The 23361-nt window shown below is 45.9% G+C and overlaps 2 protein-coding genes across 4 annotated transcripts; both read right to left on the reverse strand.

Annotated features, from left to right (window-relative positions):
• Positions 1-3443: 3443 nt before the first annotated feature.
• Positions 3444-5838, reverse strand: LOC125513965 (peroxidase 3-like). The gene is made up of 4 exons (XM_048679201.1): positions 5461-5838; positions 5169-5360; positions 4921-5083; positions 3444-4063 (listed from the first exon to the last, which is right to left on the reverse strand). Exons 1-4 carry the CDS (start codon positions 5722-5724, stop codon positions 3642-3644), a joined length of 1041 nt encoding a protein of 346 aa, XP_048535158.1. The 5' UTR covers positions 5725-5838; the 3' UTR covers positions 3444-3641.
• Positions 5839-11585: 5747 nt separating this feature from the next.
• LOC125515986 (polyubiquitin) lies at positions 11586-19120 on the reverse strand. Of its 3 annotated transcripts, XM_048681467.1 has the most exons (4): positions 18908-19120; positions 17138-17819; positions 16046-16047; positions 11586-12241 (listed from the first exon to the last, which is right to left on the reverse strand). In XM_048681467.1, the coding sequence occupies exons 2-4, from the start codon at positions 17817-17819 to the stop codon at positions 11780-11782; spliced, it is 1146 nt and encodes a 381-aa protein (XP_048537424.1). In that variant the 5' UTR covers positions 18908-19120; the 3' UTR covers positions 11586-11779. The 3 variants fall into 3 exon arrangements, with proteins under 3 accessions (XP_048537424.1, XP_048537422.1, XP_048537423.1); XM_048681465.1 differs by lacking the exon at positions 16046-16047 and having other exon boundaries at positions 11586-12013; positions 17136-17819; XM_048681466.1 differs by lacking the exons at positions 16046-16047; positions 17138-17819; positions 18908-19120 and adding an exon at positions 13494-13674.
• Between the last annotated feature and the right edge of the window lie 4241 nt (positions 19121-23361).

The following is a 23361-nucleotide window of genomic DNA, read 5'->3' on the forward strand; positions in this document are numbered from 1 at the left end:
TAAAAGCATGTTCATGCACTCTGGGTGTTTCTGCACACACATATACTCAGCTGGTCTGCAATGTAGTCTAGTTGCACACGCATTGATGTTTAGTTGGTAGGACTAGTTGCACGCACATATGCTTAGTTGGCCTGCAATGTAGTCTAGTTACACAGACATTGATGTTTAGTTGGCAGGACTAGTTGCACACATATGCTCAGTTGGCCTGCAATGTAGTGTAGTTGCACATACATTAATGTTTAGTTGGCAGGACTTGTTGCACACACACACATATGCTCATTTGGCCTGCAATGTAGTCTAGTTGCACACATATTGATATTTAATTGGCAAGACTAGTTGTACACACATATACTCAATTGGCGCGCCATGAGGATGCAAAGTTGTTGTCACGCGCTGTGATAGGATGCAGAGGGGCGGCGGGAGGATGCAGAGTTGCTGCCACGCGTGGTGACAACTGTGAGGAACCGCGTATGGCAACAACGGTTGCTCGGGGTTGCTGCCGGAATGGATCACAGGGGTGCGCGATGCTTCGTTTCTACAATTGCACGGGACTCAAACGAAGTGCTAGTCCTCACGGAATTGACTACATTGCATATAGGCTAGTCGTTTTGCTTTAGGTGTCCAATTTTAGTTGTTTTTAGACAGGTTTGGTGAAGTTGCACGCAGAGCAGTACATAGTTGGCTAGTCAGGTTCTTTAGTTGCACATGAACCTCTAGGTAGTCGGCTACACTTCACAAAGCATGTTCAGTCCGGAGTGTATTTTTTGCACATGCATGTATGCTCAGTTGGCTTGCATTGCCCTCAAATTGCACACAATGTTTTTGTAGTTGCATACCACACGGATGCTTAGTTGGTTTGCTCTCATTGTTAACTGAATAATCAATGAAATTTTGCCGGTTATATGATACGCCTGCCACCGATGATGATTTTTGCATTTTTGTTGTATTGCTACATGATTTGGTTCTTGTTTTTTGTGGTTGTAACTAAATTCCTCTAGTGATCTGGTTAAATTATGTAGAATTTGCATAGCAGAGGCTGCTTATGGGTAATTCACACAAGCCATTGCCAATATTTTGATTTCTCTTTCGATTTTTCTATACATGATTTTGTATCAGTGGTAGGCTTGCATAACTAATGCTTGAAATAGCAGGGCATTGTAAGAGAGATGCATGGCATGATATTTCAATTCCTGCAGTTTATCCAATATGGTCATTTTTGTAGTACTAGTTGGCCATTGTAGCATCCCTACATGGATATGAGTATGAGGAAGTTGCACGATACGGCCATACTTAGTTCGCAGTTTAATTATCTTGTTTTCTTCATTCACATTTTTTGTTGGCATCTCTAGCAATTGTAGTTGCACACTAACCTCATAGTAGTTGGCTCCATATATCATGTAAGTTTCTTTCATACGCGAAACTGATTCAAGTTGGCACCCCTATAGTTCGTAGTTGCACATGAACCTTATAGTAGTTGGCATCCATATAAGGCATAGCTGCACATGAACCTGATAGTTTGTCATCTTTTAAAATTCACTATTTCAATTAGACATACCTAACAAGTTTCTTGTCTTAATTATTTCAATTAGAGGTGTGTGTAAGTAATTTTCCCCATCCAACCAATGGCATGGGATAGCAATCTAATCGCCATAGTTGTTAAGATGAACTTGAAGGGGTATGGTGTGTTTGTCAAGCTGCAAATGAGTAGACCTTTTTTCTCGCCTTCTTTTGTTTTTGAATACATCTCCATCTTTTTACTTGCACATGTTTGTTTTGGTAGTTGCACAACTAGGCATACCAGTCCGGCACAACAACACATTACCCATGGTAGTTGCACAGAGGCTTGTATCTTTTTCTCTCAAAGGTAGTGGAAGAGGGAACAAACAAACAAATCAGCATGAGTTTGAAATAAACAATTCAAATTTTGGCAACACGTGGGTCTAATCAGTTGCACAGATGCACCCACAAGTGCACAAATAACACATATGATGTGTTTTTTTGCTGTTATATTACATTTTTGCTTCGGTTTTCAAGCTTTTTACACATGTCCTATTCCAGCTGACACAATATAGACACAAATCTGAAAGTACTTTTATTCAAGTCAAACATCCAAACTATTTTTGTTAGTTGCACAATTCTTTTTTAAGTTGCACATAAGGAAACCATAAGTTGCACACCACAAATCTATCTAGTTCCAATATGTTGTCAGGTTTGCCGCCACATACATTTTTTTTCTATTTTTCAGTAGTTTCACATAGGGGGTTCTTCCAATTTTGGCCAAGATGACATACAACATGCGGTCCCATGTCTTCTCATGAATTTTTTTGTTTTTTCATGCATCAACAATCTTACAACTAGTAACACGTCTTCTTTTTGTTTTGTTTTTGTCTGCCAACCGGGAGCTGGATGGATGAGTTTTTAACAAACAAATTTTGCACAGAAGAAGTGATCACTAAGAAGCAATCTGCTACTTTGTCCTTTTCAGTTTTTTAGCCATTGTTTGCCTTCTGAACTAAAACATGACTACATTATACTCCCTCCGTTCCAAATTACTCGTCGTGGTTTTAGTTCAAATTTGAACTAAAACCACGACGAGTAATTTGGAACGGGGGGATTAGATATATCTAGTAGACTAGGTGCAACAAGCCAGAACATATGGCCTATATATGTTACATTTTTTTATTTTTAAGCAGGATGTTCATTTGTTTCGTGTGTGTGTGCGGGCGGGCGGGCATGCGCGTGCGCGTGCAATATGAAACAAAAGTTGGCTGGATTACCAAAGTTGCACAATATGCAACCTCAGGAACTTGTGCAAAAACACACATACAACCCCAGGAACACACAATGTGTTTGCACAAGTTTGGGTGAACCATTTGTGGAGCGGTTGTAGTCAACATGAAGATGAATTGGAGAAGTTGAATTCAAGGTGGAGAAGAAGAAGAGGAACATGTCACCTTGCTTCCTCCTTTTTTCAAGTTGAAGACCTACAGCAGCCTGGTATGTCCCACTTCTTTCCTTCTCTTTTCCACCTCAAAAACTGCATAGCTAATATCTTCTTGGTCTTCACCTTGACAGATCTTCCCTGAAAGCTCATGAGATAGAGAAGGCTCCCATGGCGTGTTCCTGGTTGCTTCTTTTGAGGAGAAGAAAATGGTGAGCGAAGCAGTAGGAGATGACTGGTGAAATCAGGAAGAAGGAAGAGAAAGGGAGGGAGGCGGAATCACGTGGGTTCAGAACTGGAGTGGGGCGCTGGGGACTGATGTTTTTTGTGCGGTGGGGTTGTCCTTTCCCTTTCTTTCCTTCTTCGGATTGGGTGGGGACAAAAACTTACTATATTTAGGAGGCCGCTCGGGACCGCTAGGGAGTCAACGGCCGCTCCCTAGATGCGTCCTATATATTTTCCGAGTTTGCTAGTAGTAGTACCTATAAATACAGCTTCAATCTTATATAAGTAGTGCATACACATGTTATATCTTCTGTGTTTACAGTTAACCTGCAGACTCAGTTATTCTACCACCATTCTCAACAAAAATATGATCCAAATAGCACTGGTTACACATCACCAAAGAATAAGAGCAAAATGACAGCATCCACCAACAGTTTCCAGAAAAAATAGTCCTTGATGCCCATCTCCGTTCGATCTAGCTGTTGACGACGGCGCAATGCTTCCTGATCTCCCCCTGAGAGCCGGTCTTGACCTGCACGGCGCCCAGCCTCGCCATGGACCGCGCGAACACCTGGAAGAACACCTCCGGCGGGCTTGACACGACGCCGGCGATGTCGGCCCGCGCCGCGGGGTCGGTGACCAGCGCGGCGTCGGACCGGAACAGGGCCCTGTGCTTGAGCACAGTGTGGTAGTAGCCGAGGTCGAACGTCAGGAAGCTGCCGGGGTCCATCTCCACCGCAGCGTCGCGGCCGCCCATCCTGCACTTGCGCTGCCGCAGGTTGGCGGCGTAGGCGGCGTCGAGGGGCGGGACGGTCCCGGTGCCGTTGCCGGCGGTGGGGTAGCTGTAGAGGCGGTCCGCGAAGGACGAGCAGTGGGCGATGCCGATGGTGTGCGCACCTGCACGGTTGCACCCCAGGCCCGATTCAGAGATACGTTCAACCATGCAAGAATTCAGTGTTTGTTTCTCTGTAATTTTTCCTTTTCATGTACTCGCTAAACTGAACTTCAGTGGGCTTATATTGCAACATTATTTTTGAAGAACTTTTTTTTTGGTAAAGTTAGTGTGGGAAAAAGAGATGGTTTCTGTTGGATTCTCAGCACATCATTGGTAATTGGTAAAGTCTAGTTCGACACATGCAGTTTCCTACATGGTTCGGAAAAAAAGTCTAGCTCGATGGTTGGGGCAAAATGCTAAAGTACGGAATAGGAGACGGGATATAAAGCAAAGGCTATTATCGGTTTGGACTTGATTGACAACACAGGTGAAGTAGACATGTAAGCATAAGCATGAGCTTGCCATCGTCAGAAATGGATGCCGTTCATAAAGCAAGCATCAGTGACTCCAATGGCTTCCAAAACTAGAGGAAGCAAAACGATGGGTTTACATTTTACTGAAGTCTGGAAAGTGACTGATTCGGTGTGGCAGCTGGTGCTCAGAAACTACGGTTGTTGGTGAAGGAATATCAGCCCATCTGGCTTGAGGCCGACAGATAAAGCAACGATTCTTCGTGCTGCTTTGCGATGCCCGATCGGCACACAAAGAATGGGCGATAACTGACAGCCTTTCGTCGTGTCGGTGGCTACCGCTTCTCGGATAATTTGGGGTGTTTGCCTCTGTTCAATCTTTTTAGCAGATGTTTAGTTTAGTAATCCGTGCGATCAGACTACGTACTACATGCATGCAGAGCTGGTTGGTTAGTGTAAGTGGCATGTGATTGTTAAGCTGGTGTAGTGTGTGTATGCTGGGGACGGACCTGACAGCCAGACGAGGTCGCGCACGTCGAGGCCCTTGCCGGCGAAGAGGGCGACGAGCTGAGGGAAGGTCATGGACGGCGACGGCAGCTCGCGGACCGCCTCCTGCATGGTCGACACCGTGCCGTCCCTCCTCCCCGTCGGCACGCGCCACGACGGCCCGCCCTGCACCGGAGACCATGTACACGTCAGTGGCGGCTACGGACAGATGACCAGATGGCGTACGTGAGCTGGGCTAAGCGCGGCGTACAATGGCGGCGACGGCGTCCCGGGCGGCGAGCGCGAGGACGTCGGCGCAGGAGACGACGCCGGGGCAGGCCTCCTCGACGAGGCCCTTGACGCGGTCGATGAGGTCGAACCCCCGCAGCGTCAGGTTCGGCGGCGCGTCCTTCTCCGCCGCGCCGGCGGCGGTGGAGTTGAGCAGGATGGAGCCGTCGCAGCCCTGCATGCATGCACCGACGCGGCGGTAAGTAAATTTGCGTGCAGCATTTGCGTTGAGTAACCCGCACGTATGGAATGGTCGTATGCACGTGCGTGCGTACCCTGACGAAGCAGTCGTGGTAGTGCGTCCGGAGCAGCGCGGGCGCGACGGTGGGCACGCGCCGGACGTGCAGCCGGACGTAGTCGCCCACGATCCGCTCCGCCGCCGGGCAGCTCTTGGCGTAGAACCCCATCCTCAGCTGCTGCGGCTGCTGCCGCCGCCCGCCGCGCACGCCGGCCGCGCCTGCGCCGGCACCGACGAGCATAACGGCCACGGCCATGGCACCGACGAGGAGCATCACCGGCAACGGCACGGCGGCGGCCATGGCGCGTCTGCCTGGTGATCGCCGCTCACTCTGTTCGCTGGTACTCTGGTCGACTCTCTGAAGTGGTATGTAGCAACAGAGGTGCAGTAGAGTAGAGCAGGGTCGGTATGCCGGTCGACGCTCGACTTGGGCTGCGTTATATACGCATGGCAGTGGAGGCAGCAGTACATCTGCGGGTATCGTTGTGTAGGCCCCTGGCTTACTTGGGAGTGAAACCAGCGGCGTGAGGCCAAGCGTGGCGGCACTGTGCATTGCTACACATGCACTCGAGCCAATGAGATGCCAACCTCTTTTTATCTCTTATAATTTCTTTTCGAGAAAACCACAACTCGCACATTGGCTCACACGACGCATGTTGCACAACTTGCACAGCTTAATAATTTGGATTTGGATGCGCCTCGTTATCATTATTATTATTATTTTAACATGGTACAATCGAAATCGCTCACATACACGAGCATACTACATTCACCCTATAAACGCACGCACGCTCACCCCACTTCTATAAGCATCACGCTCACCCTACCTCTATAAGCATCTTCGAGAGACTTAGCCGGCATAGAGAAGCTATCACAGGCGCCTCGTCTCCTCCGACTGAACAAACATCACCGAAAAGTTTGAAATAAATCAAAAAAAATGCGAGCATCAATGAAAATCTAAGACTTGAACCTTGATAGGCTGGTGATACCACTATCCTCCTAGCCGTCCGACTATAGATTGGTTTGCGCCACATTATCATTACTGTATGGTTTATCCTAACCTTGGAATACAAGGAAATTCGAACTTGCCTCCATAGCAGGGGGTTGGAACAAACCTCGGAGCAATGTCTACTAACCATCCAAATCACGATTCTCGTATAATGTATTTAGATTAGAAAATTTAATTTAATATGCTCAAATTATTCAAGATCACACACACTGAAGCTAAGCATCAACTCCTGCAATCGCCGCACGCCTAGAGCGGCCAGCCATCCTAAACACAGCGAAAGCTACTCCCTCCATACCAAAATGTTATATGTATTCTGTTTTCGTTACGACAATTCTTTCATTAACAACCTTTCTACGAGAACTTGGTTCATGTTTATCGAAGATTGATGCAACATTAGCTTCATTATTTAAACATGGACGCATATTGCATGCAATTCTGAATTTCTATCTTTCACATGACAGCTTTGCTACTGAGACTTCGTTATGTCTCAGTCGATGCTATATTCCGTAGATCATGCATTGAGATCCGTACATGTTTTTTTCTTTTTCTTTCTTATATATATGTCACTTGACTAAGACCTAGCCACACCCTTCACATAATAATCGAGTGACTGTTGGTCAAAAACTTTGCCTTAATTCACTAAAAATATGATTGATCAATTGTGATCGTGTAAATTAAGGACCCCTTTGAAGACCAAGATATTTTTGTGGCTATGCTTGAAAACAGGTGTTGACCTTCCTTGGTCATAAGGAAGCAGTTGATGACCTGTCGTTTGGTTGTACTCTAGCCCAACTGATTTTGCCGGTGGTGATGTGTGCTTTGATCTCTCTAGACCCCCTGATATAGAGTTGGAACGACCTTGAAATCAAGGTTTTTTTTATGCTTTTTGTTTTGTTTTTGGCATCTGTATCAATCTTAACGGGTAGAACATTTTGCGGAAAGAAGAAGAAATCTTGAGGAAGGTATGTCGAAGATCAAGATGGTGGTTCGCGAGCCATACGCTCCCTTACCTGGCCTGTGCCTTGCTTGGTTTTTTTTCTGAAACGGAGGTAAAAGATTTGTCTCATCAATTAATTAAGCAGAAGAGAATTACCTGGCCTGTGCCTTGCTCGGTTTTGATTCCCTGCCCGTGATCAAGGGGAAGCATGCATGCGGGCGCACAGTGGTGGCGCACCGAAGGCGCCGCGTGCGATCCGAGGCAGTTTCTAGAGGATGGGGCTTGCCTGCTCTGCCCCCGTACTTCCATCCGTGCTCCGCGCACGTCCTTCCGCATCGAACGGTTTTCGTTTTTTTCTCTCCGTGGCTCTTTCCTTCGAAGAAATAATTCACAAACAACCATGTATTCTGTGTCCTTCCCATACCCGTACGCACATATCTCATCACATCTGATTATATACCCGATGGATTCCACGGTGTGGTAGCAGCGGCTCCTAGTCTCAAGCACTACTCGCCATCGTACTCATCTAGCTTGGTTGCCGATGTTGTTTGGCGGCAAGCCGGAAGAAGCAGCATCAATGGGAAAGCGGCTGCAGCGGCAATGAGGCTGTCGTCGGTGGTCGCCGCGGCTCCAGCGCTGACGGACAAGCAGACGAGCGTACTCGAGCAAGTTGTGCATGGATGGGATGTTCTCCTTGACCTTGTCCACTAGCTACACGCCTGTGATCTCCTCAAAGACGGCTAGCCGGCGGCGGCAGCACGACGAGCTCGCCGCGTCGGAGGGAAGAGCAGTTTCTCATGGCCTTGGGCTTGACGCCGACATTAAGAAGGTCCCATGTCCTCTTGCACTAGCCGGAGTATCGCCGACGTCGACGAGGCCGACATGGACATAGCCACTGTGATAGAGCTCCAGTTTTAACGATGTGTTGAGTATTATGGAAGGAATTATACATAGTTGTTTGTGATTTTCTCTCGAAGGAAAGGGGCCACGGAGAGAAAAAAGGGGAACCGTTCGATGCGGAAGGAAGTGCGCGGCGCATGGATGGGAATACCGGGGCGGAGCAGGCAAGCCCCGTCCGTCGTTTCTAGACCCCAGCCATGCAGCATGCGTCCGTCACGTACGCCAGTACGAGATTCCCACGGGCGACCAATCATGTGAGGAAAAGGAGAGAAGCGAGACGCGATGCGGCCCGGGCGCGCACCATGGGCACCAGCCACCAGGCCACCACCGTACCACCGTAGATCGCCGTGCGCCGGCCTGCAAGAAGCGTGTGCGGGAGAGATCTCCATGTCCTCCGGATCCGCGTGCCCTCCCCATTTCTTTCGCTCCCTTCTGCTTCCTTTCCATGTCTCCGCTGATGCTTTCCACGGCGATGATTGACGCATCATGCCAATCCCGGCGTCCACGTCGAGGGGGATGCCGGATGCGAGCGTGGATGGGGCCAACGGCGGATGGAAGAAAATGCAAGGAAAGAACATATGCTTTCCTGCCCTCGCCCCAAAGCTCACGCCCGGGGCTGAAGCTTCCTCCCTCGCAAAGGCTTCGTTCAGACTTTTACTTTTATGGTTCTTGGGCTCTCTAGGCGCTTTCACCGACCACCTAGACCTACCTCGTGGTTGAAGCGCATCAACGAGGCCGTGTTGCTGTTCGGCATGTTGCGGAAATCATAGTGTTAACGTTAGGATGCGTCAGCCAGGTGATGCATGGGTTGGATCGGCCGTCTCGGTAGCCGTTGGATGACGCGTGCGACGGTCGCCTGATTTTCGCCCGCGTCAGCTGCGGCAACACGAGTTGTTACGGACCGTTAGCCAGTCAGTTGGATCGGCCGTAGCAAATATTACACACGTAGACCATGTTGCGGTCATCCATTGCAGTATGGACCATGTTGCGCTCACCTTCAGAGCTTGCATGACGTGGTCACTTATTGCAACATGGACCATGTTACGGTCACCCTCGGCAACATGGACCCTGTGCTTGTCAATAGGGACACGGTCTTGCATGGCCAGCAACGGCGCCCACGATGTAGACGACCTTGCAGAGCACCACCATCAGGCCTCGCACCAGTGTCGATGGCGACCTTTGTTGCAACGCCGCCTGCCTCTACAGCAAAGTTCTTAGACAGGGAGCACGGGCATCCCCCTGTTGAATGAGAGCACGATGACGGGAGCAATCACGTAAAGGTTTCATTGTATGTCCACCCACTTTCACGTTGCCTGCCCGATCGGTTGAAACGAAGTGTTTCCCTAATATCAATTACTGTCACCTACATTTTGAGCTGGATTGCTGAACAAGCTTCACTTGGGTGGGGAAAAAGGGGATGAAGAGTGAGCTCATCAAAAGCAAAGATGTCCCTCTTGCAAGTTCTGTTTTACTCCCTCCGTCCTGAATAAGTGTACATCTAGATTTTATCCTAAGTCAAAATTTTAAAACTTTGACCAACTTTATAAAGAAAAGTAACAGCATTTATGACACTAAATTAGTATCACTGGATTCGTTTTGAAATGTAGTTTCATAATGTACCAATTTGATGTCATATATGCTACTACTCTTTTCTATAAAGTTGATCAAAATTTTAAAACTTTGACTTAGCACAAAAGCTAGATGTACACTTATTCACGGACGGAGGGAGTAAAGTTATAAGCCTCTCTAGCAAGCAAAACGAACATCTTGGATGACTTGCTCGGAGGAGAAATGGATGAAGAATTTCGTATTTATATTGTCCATCCGAAGGATATTGGTTACTAGCCCCACACTCATGGGAAATACCGTTTCATTCCTAGATGTATATGCATCTGACGTGAGAAAAGAATCTGATTTTTTTTCTAAAAAACAATTGACCTTCTATTGTACTCGTATGGAATTTTCGCAAAAAAAATAAATCCCGTCGACTTCAGGCAAAAAACAAAAACTAAGGATAAAAAATGGGGAAACTCTTACCATCACCCGGTGGATCGCAGCGGCGCATCCGCCACCTCCCCTGTGTTACAAGTGTTCAAGTGAGACCCCGCACTCAAACGCGCTTTTGCAACAAGAGCTATGTTTCTGAAACATGTGTAGTGTTGCAATGGTCTACGACGAATCTACGTTTTGTAACAAAACTTCTCTTATAAAAATTTTCTGCAACAAGACCTTGATTGCAGAAAACATTAAACTCAGTTGCAAAAAATGCAACAAAACAACTGTTGCAAAAAAATTCTGCAACAAGACCTATGTTGTAGAAATAATTCCGCAACAAGACATATGTTGCAGAAATATTTCTGCAAGAAAACCTATGTTGCAATGGTGGGGCGCACCCGGCCGCTTGATGCGGCATCTGACAACTCGCGACCCGGCTGATCTATTAAAAAGATTAGCCGGCGGACGCGTAGCACGTCCCTAAAAAATGTGAATAGAAACTTCTATATATAGTGTTGTTTTTGTTTTCTTCCATGAACAATATCATGGAATATTTTTCTTGGCCAAACTGTTCATGCGAAGGTTAAGTTTATTTCAGAAAAGTTTCAGAATTTTTTAACTTCCCATACTCATCAGCTATATCTTATACAGTTATATCTTATACAAGTGCATTGTCGAAGTACAGTACGCAGCCAGGAAATGAGTTAGAATCTCACTAGCATGCATCTGCAAGCTGAGCATAGCTCAGATACAGCTCACCTGGATTCATCGATGTTTGCATTTTTCTGAGTTTATTTTCAGATTTTTTTCTGAGTTTATTTTCAGTTTTTTCAACGATGTCAATCTTAAGATATTTTGTCGGCTCAAAGGTGCTCATATGTTGGGGTGTGCGTGCGTGCAGGGGCGATTCTACTGGGGGGCTTTAACAGGCTCAAGCCCCCCTCCAGCACTGTAAAATTTGTTTCTACTACTAATTTTAAGGCCCAGCCTAGCTACTTGCAGGTCCAATCCAACACATATTTACATGACCCAAGCAGCCCAGCCCGCCCTCTATTTTTTTCTAGATTCGCCACTGCGTGCGTGGATTTATAGGTGTGAGTGCGTCTGCGATTGTACAGTAAAAAAACTCACATGTCTTAACAAAATGAAATATACTGTTGCTTCAAAACAGAGTACTTTCATTGCAAGATACACAAATCCAGAGCCGCAGCAGCATCCAAATCTAGCATTTCACCTAACGAGTTCGCATCAATATTCATTCAAAATCCAAAAACTAGGACCTACAGCCCAGAAACTGCAAAGACAAATGAGCACAGGCACATTACTTCAAAGTTGACTTATTCATACTTAACGGTGCAGATGTACCTGCAACTGTTTGCACCAAACCACAGGACTCGATGGTCCATTAAACCAGACACAGTACGACTTCACACAAACGAGACAGCACTTGAACAAAGGCGCACCCACAGGACGACACAGGGTACAGCAGCAGCAGCAGGTCGAGCGATAGGGCAATTACTGACCACCACGGAGGCGGAGCACCAGGTGAAGGGTGGACTCCTTCTGGATGTTGTAGTCGGCGAGGGTGCGACCATCCTCCAGCTGCTTGCCAGCAAAGATCAGGCGCTGCTGGTCCGGGGGAATGCCCTCCTTGTCTTGGATCTTGGCCTTGACATTGTCGATGGTGTCAGAGCTCTCAACCTCAAGGGTGATAGTCTTTCCAGTGAGGGTCTTCACGAAGATCTGCATGCCACCACGCAGACGCAGGACAAGGTGGAGGGTGGACTCCTTCTGGATGTTGTAGTCAGCGAGGGTACGGCCATCCTCCAGCTGCTTCCCAGCGAAGATGAGACGCTGCTGGTCTGGAGGAATGCCCTCCTTGTCCTGGATCTTGGCCTTGACATTGTCGATGGTGTCAGACGACTCCACCTCAAGGGTGATGGTCTTGCCCGTCAGTGTCTTCACAAAGATCTGCATCTGCAAAGAATAATCGCAGATAGGATGGTAAGAATAAAGAAGCAGACCAGGCAAACTCACAATGATGGAACAACAAATACTAATGCATGGACAAGCTCACAATGATGGAAGAACAAACACAAATGCATGGACAAGCTTCTACAAATGTTTACAGATTTCATTGATCTAATGATTTAACATAGCTGCCAGACATGCTTATTATCTAAGAGAAACCTAGCTTCAGGGTAATAAATCAAGCACATCTGACACTAATCTACATGTATTCGCTATCTCAAAGATTCCAGAAGCTTCAGGAAAAATAACAATCTGCAATCCTGGGCCTACTAGGACAATCTTGGTACAACAGCAATCTGATAAAGAGCGACAGATCAGGCAGTATCTGTGTGTGGAGAAAAATTTATCGCGCAGCAACTATTTAGGATCATAAAAAATTTACCAAGCCAGAACGGAACTGTAATAATAGATAAAACATGCATAGACTAACATATGAGACCATATGGCATCAGGAATTGACCCGGAAGACAGATAGACCTAACCCTTCTGTCAATTTTTTCAGGGCTTGTTGAGCTGTGCCCTCAGCATTAACCCTTTGACTACCTGTCTGTGCTAGACCTTCGTGTGTTTGTATGTTTGAACCTTGTTGGATGTTTGGCTTGGGCAGTTGCTTTATAATATAAAGCGGGGCGAAAGCCTTTTTCGGTAAATTACAAAATAAACACAAAATCCGTACAAATTCGCTAAAGCTTATAACCAATCTAACAACGCAAATAGATAAGCCAGAGACTCAATAGACATATTTTCTTCATCAGAGATATAGCAGCGAGCAAACAGGTTCACGCACATCCAGACTAACAATTTTCTCACGGATTTCCATATAGCTGGTGGGCGTGCTATCAGAACGAAACCTATCTTCAGGTCAAAACCAATCCACAATCTTAGGCCTGCAGATCAGGCAGTACACGCGTCTGGAGAGAATTTTATATGGCACACAAGCTACTTGGGGGAATCTATCAAGCAGGAAGACGCACTAGAACATAAACATGCATAGATTAACATACGAGACCACAAGTCATCAAGGAATTCATCCTGATAAAAAATTAGCACACGCGAAATCCATACGAATTCGCTAAATCTTCACCGATCTAACCACAGATCGGAGCCAAATTCGACAGCACTAGACGTCCAGCTATCACGGAGCACCATAGAAACGTAGATCCAGACGATACAGGGAGAGGGGGAGCAAGCGCGGTACCTTGAGGCGGTGGGGAAGGAGGATTCGACGAGCCTCGGGTCGATTGGAGACGAGATTGGTGGGGATTTGTTGGTTCCGTTCCTGGGAGCGGTGGCGAGTTTCCAATCCTGAGGCGAGGAAGGGGGCGGGTATTTATGGCGGCTGGTGACGGGCCGGGTGGGGGAAAAGTCCCGGGCCGTGACGATCCGACGGGCGCGGAGGATTCGAGAGAGGACGACCGTCTACCCCGGGCGGGGTTGATGGCCGTTAGCCACCCGATCACGCCGTTAGATGGACGTTTCGTCCGTGTCGCTGGTAAGTATGGCCCGCTGGGCTGGTCTGTGCAGGTGTGATGATCGTAAGTTGAGTATTACAAAAAAAAATGCCATGTTAATTAACTCTACTAAAAAATGCTATGTTAATTAACGTGTCATTTTGTTCCACTCCTAGTATAGAAAAGAATAAATTTCCAGTGAGCTACTTTTGACTTTTTTTTAGCATCAGTACAGACACAAGCGCTCATATACACGCGCATACACTCATCCCTATGAACGCACACACGCACACCCTACCCCTATGAGCACCTCCAAGAGACTGAGCCGGCATATCATCTTGAGATTTACGAAGTCACCGTAGGCGCCTCGTCGTCGACGGGAACGTCTCCTCCCACTGAAAACGCATCGCCGAAAATCCTGAAATAAATTCAGGAATAATGCGAGCACCAGGATTTGAACCCTGATGGGTTGGGGATACCACTGTCCACCTAACCATCTCAACCACAGGTTGATTCGCAATGAGCTACTTTTGACTTGATGGGTTCATACTTTTGCATAGTTTGTGACGGCAAAGGAACACATTTTTTTATTTACAAAAAAAAACACTTGGCATACTCTAGAGCAGGTGAATTCATACTTAACGAATGGGTACTTTCCAAATATATTATACTGATCATTTTTTACATACATTCATGGACGATTAGCTGGGATGAATGAGTTTATACAGGACCACATGTAAGTAACGAATAATGCAAGCTGGCAACTTGGCATACCTGCACAAAATAATACTCCCTCCGTTCATTATTATAGGACACTCGAACTTTTTTTCTAAATCGATGTATGTAGACAAGTTTTAGAATGTTTGTTCAGTCATCTTTGTATGTATATAGTCTATATTAAATTATCCTAAACATCTTATAATAGTGAACTGAGAGAGTTCTAGTGATTGCTTGGTTGTTCTTATCTGATACTTCCTCTGTAAACTAATATAAGAGTGTTTAGATCACTATTTTAGTGATCTAAACACTCTTATATTAGTTTATGGAGGGAGTATTTGTCATATGGACTCGTTTGAGCTATATGCATAGACGTAGGGATGCAAGAGCGGGTCCGCTCAATCCCGCAAAATGCGGGAGGTTAGGTTAAAATGTACTGCAACAATCAAACAACTCAATGGTTAGGACTCAACCACAACTTGCACATTTAACAGGTTAGTTTGTTGGTTTACTTGCATCCTTACATGGAGAAAATGAGGAATGATGCATGTCCCCGTTGCCAAAACCTCCTTTGTTTTCTCTTGTTGCTTTCTCTTTTATAGGCACGGATAAGGGACAAGTGTTGGGAGTACTTCCTAAAATTGCACTTCTACATTTTAGGTTTTTGCTCTCCCGAAAACCGCTGGACATCATATTACGATTGTATTACTCCTATCTCTCCAAAGTTCAGTATATTACTATATTTTTCGTATCTCTCACAAGAAATACAAAATTGGCAGGACCAGGGCATGTGTGAATTGTTTGATTGAACTTTCTGTTTATTAAGGAACAGATAAGAGTATTTTGTAGAGCAGGACATATATGCACACGACATCACTTTGATTGCGGCAGGAAGCTGCAAATGTACTCAACTAACTATATCGTGCAAAATTAGCAACTGGCGGCTAGTGATTGCCATCTGTTGGCATAATAGACCAATGCAACAATAATATTTTGCTTAATCAATGAAACGCCGACCGTTGCCGGATTTTAAAAAAAAATATGTGAGACTAAACCGATGTGAATGAGACGTGTTGCTGTTTTATAATTTCAGCTCGGCGCTACCTTGGATTCGGTCAAAAAAAGCCAAAGCATTCTATATGCCCACTCATAATTCCCATGTTAAACAAGTATAGGCGCATAATGATTATGGTGCCGGGTCAAGAAATTGTGCACTTGTTTTGCCAAGGTGTATCCATATTGCATCCATTTTGAACGATGCAATGCAACAAAGTGCAGGGCTTTCCATTAAAAAAAGTATCCAAGTATCCCCAAGCTATGTTATGAACGACAGTGCTAAGCGGCGCGCAACGACCCGTTTCGAATCTTCCTCCTATTCGCTTCGTCCTCCTCCTGACATTGAGCCCTTCTTCTTTCCCTCAAAAATTGCTCCGGGCACAAGCACCGCCAACTTCCACCATAACCAACCAAGTTGACAACACCACCCGGTTCACCGGCCTCGCTGCCCTCACAACAACCTCCCCCGCTAAAAAAAATCACCCTGTCATCACCAGTTGCAGCACCCAGCGGCGGTCGCCTCAACTCCTCCGCTCCAGAACCAACACCCACCGGTTGTAGCCTCCCTCACCATGGGTTGTAGCATTCCTTAACCACCGACCGTAACATCCATCGCCTCCGATTCCAGCAAAAATCCTTGGTGCGCCACGGCCCCAAGGCAACATATTTCGACAGCGGTGGAGCAGGAGCTAGGGGAAGAACGAGAGGCACCCAGCAAAATGAGTTAGCGCCGCTAATCAACGACAATGCATCTAACTTAGAAATATTTGTGTTCACCTGCCGTCATGCAGACTACACACGCAAAAAAAAGAAAAAACTGGAACAAGAATTTTAACACAAACCGACCACCCAGCAAAATGAGTTAGCGCCGCTAATCAACGACAATGCATCTAACTTAGAAATATTTGTGTTCACCTGCCGTCATGCAGACTACACACGCAAAAAAAAGAAAAAACTGGAACAAGAATTTTAACACAAACCGACCACCCAGCAAAATGAGTTAGCGCCGCTAATCAACGACAATGCATCTAACTTAGAAATATTTGTGTTCACCTGCCGTCATGCAGACTACACACGCAAAAAAAAGAAAAAACTGGAACAAGAATTTTAACACAAACCGACCACACAATAACGCAGCAGGGATCCCACAAAGGATTTCAAGAAACAAGATAGAAGTATAAAATTGCATCATCCAAATCTGAACAATGCAGCCACCGGTTTCACAGTAACATTCAGAACCTAGGAAATTAGCATCTTTAGTCCAGAAAGTCACAGAAAGCCACAATATATCAAGCAAGCAATTCAAGCACAATCTATAAACAGAAAGGCCGCAATAAGATCATTGCCAGATCAAAACTGCAAGCAAACAATTCAAGCACGATACAGAACCAACAGCAAATTAGCGCAAGCAGATTTATCTGAAGTTCACTTATTCATTACTTAAGGATACTGCTGTGCCAGCAACAGTTTCAACCAACATAACATGGGGACTCGATAGTTTTCAAACCAACACATAGGACTGACACAAACGAGAAAACAGTTCAAATGATCGACAGGGCACCACCAACCGGACGACCAAGGATAAACCAGCAGGTACAACGCCAGGACAATTACTGACCACCACGGAGGCGGAGCACCAGGTGGAGGGTGGACTCCTTCTGGATGTTGTAGTCGGCGAGGGTGCGACCATCCTCCAGCTGCTTGCCAGCAAAGATCAGGCGCTGCTGGTCCGGGGGAATGCCCTCCTTGTCTTGGATCTTGGCCTTGACATTGTCGATGGTGTCAGAGCTCTCAACCTCAAGGGTGATAGTCTTTCCAGTGAGGGTCTTCACGAAGATCTGCATGCCACCACGCAGACGCAGGACAAGGTGGAGGGTGGACTCCTTCTGGATGTTGTAGTCAGCGAGGGTACGGCCATCCTCCAGCTGCTTGCCAGCGAAGATGAGACGCTGCTGGTCCGGGGGAATACCCTCCTTATCCTGGATCTTGGCCTTGACATTGTCGATGGTGTCGGAGCTCTCCACCTCCAGAGTGATGGTCTTGCCAGTGAGGGTCTTCACGAAGATCTGCATGCCACCACGCAGACGCAGGACAAGGTGGAGGGTGGACTCCTTCTGGATGTTGTAGTCAGCGAGGGTTCGGCCATCCTCCAGCTGCTTGCCAGCAAAGATGAGACGCTGTTGGTCAGGGGGAATGCCCTCCTTGTCCTGGATCTTGGCCTTGACATTGTCAATGGTGTCAGACGACTCCACCTCAAGGGTGATGGTCTTGCCCGTCAGTGTCTTCACAAAGATCTGCATCTGCAAAGAAGAATAACAGATAGGATGGTAAGCATAAAAGAAGCAGATCGGCAAACTCACAATGATAGAACAACAAATACTAATGCATGGACAAGCTTCTATGGCAGCAGCATATTTTTTCATTTAAAGATATTAATGACCATAGGTCCATGTATGTAACACAAAAGTCAAAAGATTACATTGATCTAACAATTCCACATAGCTGCCAAAACATGCTTATTATCTAAGAGAAACCTAGCTTCAGGGTAATACATCAAGCACATCTGACACTAATCTACATGAGCTTCAGGAAAAAAACAATCTACAATCCTAGGCCTATTAGGACGATCTTGGTACAACAGCAATGTGATAAAGAGCAACAGCTCAGGCAGGATCCGCATGTGGAGAAAAAATTATCACACAGCTACTAATTTGGATGATAAAAGATTTACCAAGCCTGAACGGAACTGTAATAGATGAAACATGCATAGATTAACATATGAGACCATATGGCATCAGGAATTCACCTGGAAGAGCGGATAGACCTAACCCTTTCAGTAAAAATTAGGAAATAAACACAAAAGCTTAACCAATCTAACAACGCAAATAGATAAGCTTATACATCAAGCCAGAGACTCAACAGACATATTTTCTTCTTCAAAGAGATACCAGCGAGCAAATAGGTTCATGCCTTCATGCACATCTAGACTATCAATTTTCTCACGGATTTCCATATGTTGGGCATGTTATCAGGATGAAAACCATCTTCGGGTCAAAACCAAACTACAGTCTTAGGCCTATTAGGACGATCACGAGCGACAGACCACGCAGTCCACGCGTCTACAGAAAATTTTATATGGCATACAAGTTTTATGTACTACTTGGGCGAATCTATCAAAACATACGAGACCACACGTCATCAAGGAATCCATCCTGATCTACCCATTCAATACGAATTAGCATACGCGAAATCCCTACGAATTCGCTAAATCTTCACCGATCTAACAACAGATCGGAGCCAAATTCCACAGTACCACGCGTCCAACGAGAGCACCACGGAAACGTAGATCCAGACGATACAGGGAGAAGAGGGGAAGGAATCGCCGTACCTTGAGGCGGTGGGGAAGGAGGATTCGACGAGCCTCGAGTCGATCGGAGACGAGATTAGCTTGGGATTTGTTGGTTCCGTTGCTGGGAGCGGTGGTGAGGATTGGAGGGGGGGAGGGGGTGGGTATTTATGCCGGCTGGTGACGGGCCGGGTGGGGGAAGTGACGGTCCCGTCTGTTTGGTGCGTGCGTCTCCGCCACGCGATCTCCGCGAAGGGTCCGACGGGCGCGGAGGGTTCGAGAGAGGGCGGCCGTCTACCTCGCGTTTGCCCCGCTCACGCCGTTATCTTTTTTTTTTTGGAGGATTAAACTCACGCCGTCAGATGGATCGTTTCGTCCATGTCCATGGCGCGTATGGCCCGTGTAGGCGTGATGATTGTAAGTTGAGTAGTTCTTGATTGACGTGCTAATTGTTATGTTATCTTCTAAAAAAATTGATAATTGCTATGCTAATGAACTCTACTAAAAAATGCTACCCACTCTGTGTACATCCGTTTCAAAGACAACTAATATGAATCGGAGAGTATATTAATTAACGTGTCATTGTGCTCTACTCCTTATTATATAGATATAGAAATAAAATTCCGGTGACCTAATTTTGACTTGACGGATTCATACCTTTGCAGAGTTTGTGACGGCAAAGGAACACACTTTTTGTTATTGTGAAGGAACACATTGGCATACTCTAGAGCAGGCGAATTCGTACTTACCAATGGACACCCTTCAAATATCTTATACTGATCATTTTTACACACATCCATGGACAATTAGTTGCGATTAATTAAAACTAGAGGCTAACCCGCGCTTTGTTGTGCCGTTCTTCGCTCAAGGATTTTTTTTAGCAAATTATTGCGGCCGGTTGTTCGTTTGGCTTTCCGGTGTTTTCTTGGGTTTTATTTATGTTCTGATTTTGTTTTTTATCATTCGTATATCATGTTGAGGTGTTGCTATAGGGGGCATTTGTTTTGACAGGAGAGTGGAGTTGTTTAATTCGTTGTTATGGTGTCCCTTTTCACATTTCAGCCTTGGTGTCAATCATTAGTCACTGTGTGAGCCCTTTAGTAAGGCTCCAATTCCACACTGAAACCGTAGAATTAATGTTCTAACATTCACATAGTCCAGCCCGCGAAACTCCCACTTGCTCAGCTCGGCTCCCTGTTTCACTTGCTCGCTTGCATTTTTTGCTCTTTGCTCCACTGCTATCTTATAAAAGACTAGCTACCGTTTATTTTTGAAAATAGTTTGTTAAATCAAATATGTTCACAAATTTTAAAAATCTTTAACTTCTAAAAACATTGCAAACTAAAAAACTTACCCATTTCTAAAAGTGGCCAAGAATTTAGAAATATTGGTGGATTTTGTAAAACATTCTAAAATTTCAAATAAAGTTCATGGATTTAAAAATAAAACTTCAAAAATATTAACGAATTGTAAAAATGTTCTACAATTTTAATGATGTTCAATTTTTTCAATAAATGGTCATGAATAAGAATGTGAAAAGGGAAAATTTAAAAATAGAGGAAAACCAGAGGAAAATAATGAAAAGAAAAACAAAACCCATCAACCAAATGACACACAACCTTATAGGCGGACCCCCAATGACCCCACAAGTCTCGATGCACCAAGAGGCTTAAATTCTAGGAAGCTTAGTATCTTAATAGATTATATTGGACCACTTGTAAGCAGCGAACAATGTAAGTTGGCATACCTGCACAAAATAATAGTACTAGTGATTTCTTGGTTGTTTTTATCCGATATTTGTCATATGGATTTGTTTGAGCTATAGGCATGGAGGTACGGATAAGTGGCGGAGCTACACATAAGAACATAGGCGGGCCAAATTAAAGGGAAGTACAAGTATTTTACTCCGATGCCCCATCTGCTCTCATATGCTAGATTTTCACTAAACCTGGGCAGGCCATAGCACGGTTTTGCTTGGGTGTAGCTCCGCCGGTGGTAGGGATGCAAGAGCAGGTCCCCTCAATCCCACAGAATGCAGGAAGTTGGTTTAAAATGTACCCCAAGCATCTAACAACTCAATGACTAGACTCAACCGCAGCTTGCACATGGAGCGGGTTTAATTGTGGGTTTACTTCACTGGCATCCTTACTTGGAGGAATGGTGCATGTTCCTGTTGCAAAATCTCCTTTGTTTTTCTTGTTGCTCTATCTTTTATAGCCACGGACAGGTGTAAGTTCCTAAAGTTGCACTTTCACATTTTAGAATTTTGCTCTTTCCAAAACCACAAGACATCATATTATGATTGTTAACTCCTATCTCTCCAAACCTCATTAGATTTTTGTATCTCACAAAAAATACAAAATTGGCAGGACTAGTGCATGCATGAATTGTTTGACTGAACTTTCTATTTATTAAGGAACAGATATCTTGTAGAGCAGGACATCTACTTGGATTGGGACGCTGAACCAACCGATGCACTCATGCTCAACCATCTGGTGCTCTGGACAACTCAACTAATTAGTGCAAAATTGGCAGCTGGCGACTAGTGATTGCCACTTGGTGGCAGCATAGACCAACACGACAATAATATTCCAAAATTGATACTTTATACATGAGATTAAACCAATGTGAATGAGACCTGTTGCTGTTTTATAATTTCAGTTCGGTGCTGAGACCTTTGGATTGGATCAAACAAAAGCTGAAGCATTCTATATACCCACTCATAATTCTCACGTTCAACAATTACAGGCGCATAATGATTATGGTACCGAGTCAAGAAATTGTGCACTTATTTTTGCCAAGGTGGTGCCTTCTCGATAAGATCGGTAGACAGTGTCAGCCTCATGTGTAAGCAGAATTCACAAAATATACATTTGAACACACACGCACGCGCACGCAGGTATGCACGCATGCATACATTCTCCAGGGGAGGGGGGTGGTCCATTTTGCATCCTCTACTATAATTTTTTTATCCATATTGCATCCATTCTGAACGATGCAATTTTATTCCCCATGCAATAAAGTGTGGGGCTTTCCATAGAAAAAAAGGTATCCTTCCCTTATAAATTAAGCATCCCAAGCATTGTTATGAATTTTGATTTGAATTTTTGCTCGCAGTGCTAAGCGCCGGTCGACTGGCCCAAATTTCAGCAGGTTGGCACGCAGCGGCCTGTTTCGAGTCTCCTGCACCATTGGATCTTCCTCCTATTCGCTTCGTTGTGTTGAGATAGGTGCTATCAGTTCAGTTACTCTTTTAAAGAATTTCATGGGTGAAGCTGATTTTTTCACGAATACGCACAGTTTGTGTGTCATTTCATTGATAGAAGAAAATAAAATAAGTATACGGGGTACAACACAAGTCATGAACACAAGATGGCGTGAACAAGGTGCCCAAAGCAGAGAGAATGGGTGCTCGGCCCGAACAAGCAAACAACATAGCAAAACCCCTAACTTGAGAGGAAATCCTAGCCTACGCAGCAACCGACAACCACAAATTCATAATCGGGGACGTCGCGAGCACACAAGACGACTCCTACAAGAAGGATAACGACGTCATGGCGTCATCGCCGTCCGATCCAAAGAATCAGACCTAGGGTTTCCCCTGGTGCTCAAAGAGGGGCACAGAGGGAGGCCATGGCAACGGATCCAAGAAGGGGACGACACTCGCAAGTGTCATCGCTGCCAGCATCAGCAAGCCGAGCAGGGATTTCTCCTTGGCCTTAGTCTGAGCAATCCCATAGCCTCTGGACCAAGAACCTGGAGTTGGAGGTTAGACGTCGGTCAAAAACTGCCATCACAAGAGGGGGCCGCGCCGGACACAATGAGCCTTGGACATGACAGGGGACGAGGCATCGAGGTGGTCGGGGATGGGGAGGCGGCAGGGCGGAGAGGGCCGACGCAGGGCCCCAACGGCGATGCCGACACCGGCGAGCCCAGAATCGGAAGGCGACGCGGATCCAAGCCACCGGGGCCAAGGTCGTCCGGTGTCATGAAATTGTCACGGCAGATGTCCTAGTGAAAGGACTTAATCATGGAGCCATCGCAACTAGGAAGCTTAAAGGGGTTAAACGGGACAAAGGACACGAGAGGTTTATACTGGTTCGGCCCCTTGCGGTGAAGGTAAAGGCCTAGTCCAGTTGAGATGGTATTGCTAGGTTTCGATGACCGAGGAGCGAATACGCTTAACCTGGCTCTTGATCTGTTGTTTCTTGCCCTAAGCCGCCGCCGGGTCGTCCCCTTATATACATGGGTTGACGCCCTGCGGCCTACAGAGTCCTGGCCGGCTCATACAACGTGTCTGGCTCGGTGACTGTCGGTGTCAAAACCGGCGGATCTTGGGTAGGGGGTCCCGAACTGTGCGTCTAGGCTGGATGGTAACAGGAGGCAGGGGACACAATGTTTTACCCAGGTTCGGGCCCTCTTGATGGAGGTAAAACCCTACGCCCTGCTTGATTAATATTGATGATATGGGTAGTACAAGAGTAGATCTACCACGA

Source organism: Triticum urartu, chromosome 6 (assembly GCF_003073215.2).
Source record: "Triticum urartu cultivar G1812 chromosome 6, Tu2.1, whole genome shotgun sequence".
Classification (NCBI taxonomy): Eukaryota; Viridiplantae; Streptophyta; class Magnoliopsida; order Poales; family Poaceae; genus Triticum; species Triticum urartu.

Coding starts and splice junctions, on each gene's coding strand:
- LOC125513965 (XM_048679201.1), bottom strand. CDS start 5,724: ATGGCCGCCGCCGTGCCGTTGCCGGTGATGCTCCTCGTCGGTGCCATG. Junction 5,084..5,168: donor GGGACGCCGTCGCCGCCATT/GTACGCCGCGCT, acceptor TCTCCGGTGCAG/GGCGGGCCGTCGTGGCGCGT. Junction 4,064..4,920: donor CGACCTCGTCTGGCTGTCAG/GTCCGTCCCCAG, acceptor GCAACCGTGCAG/GTGCGCACACCATCGGCATC.
- LOC125515986 (XM_048681467.1), bottom strand. CDS start 17,819: ATGCAGATCTTTGTGAAGACACTGACGGGCAAGACCATCACCCTTGAG.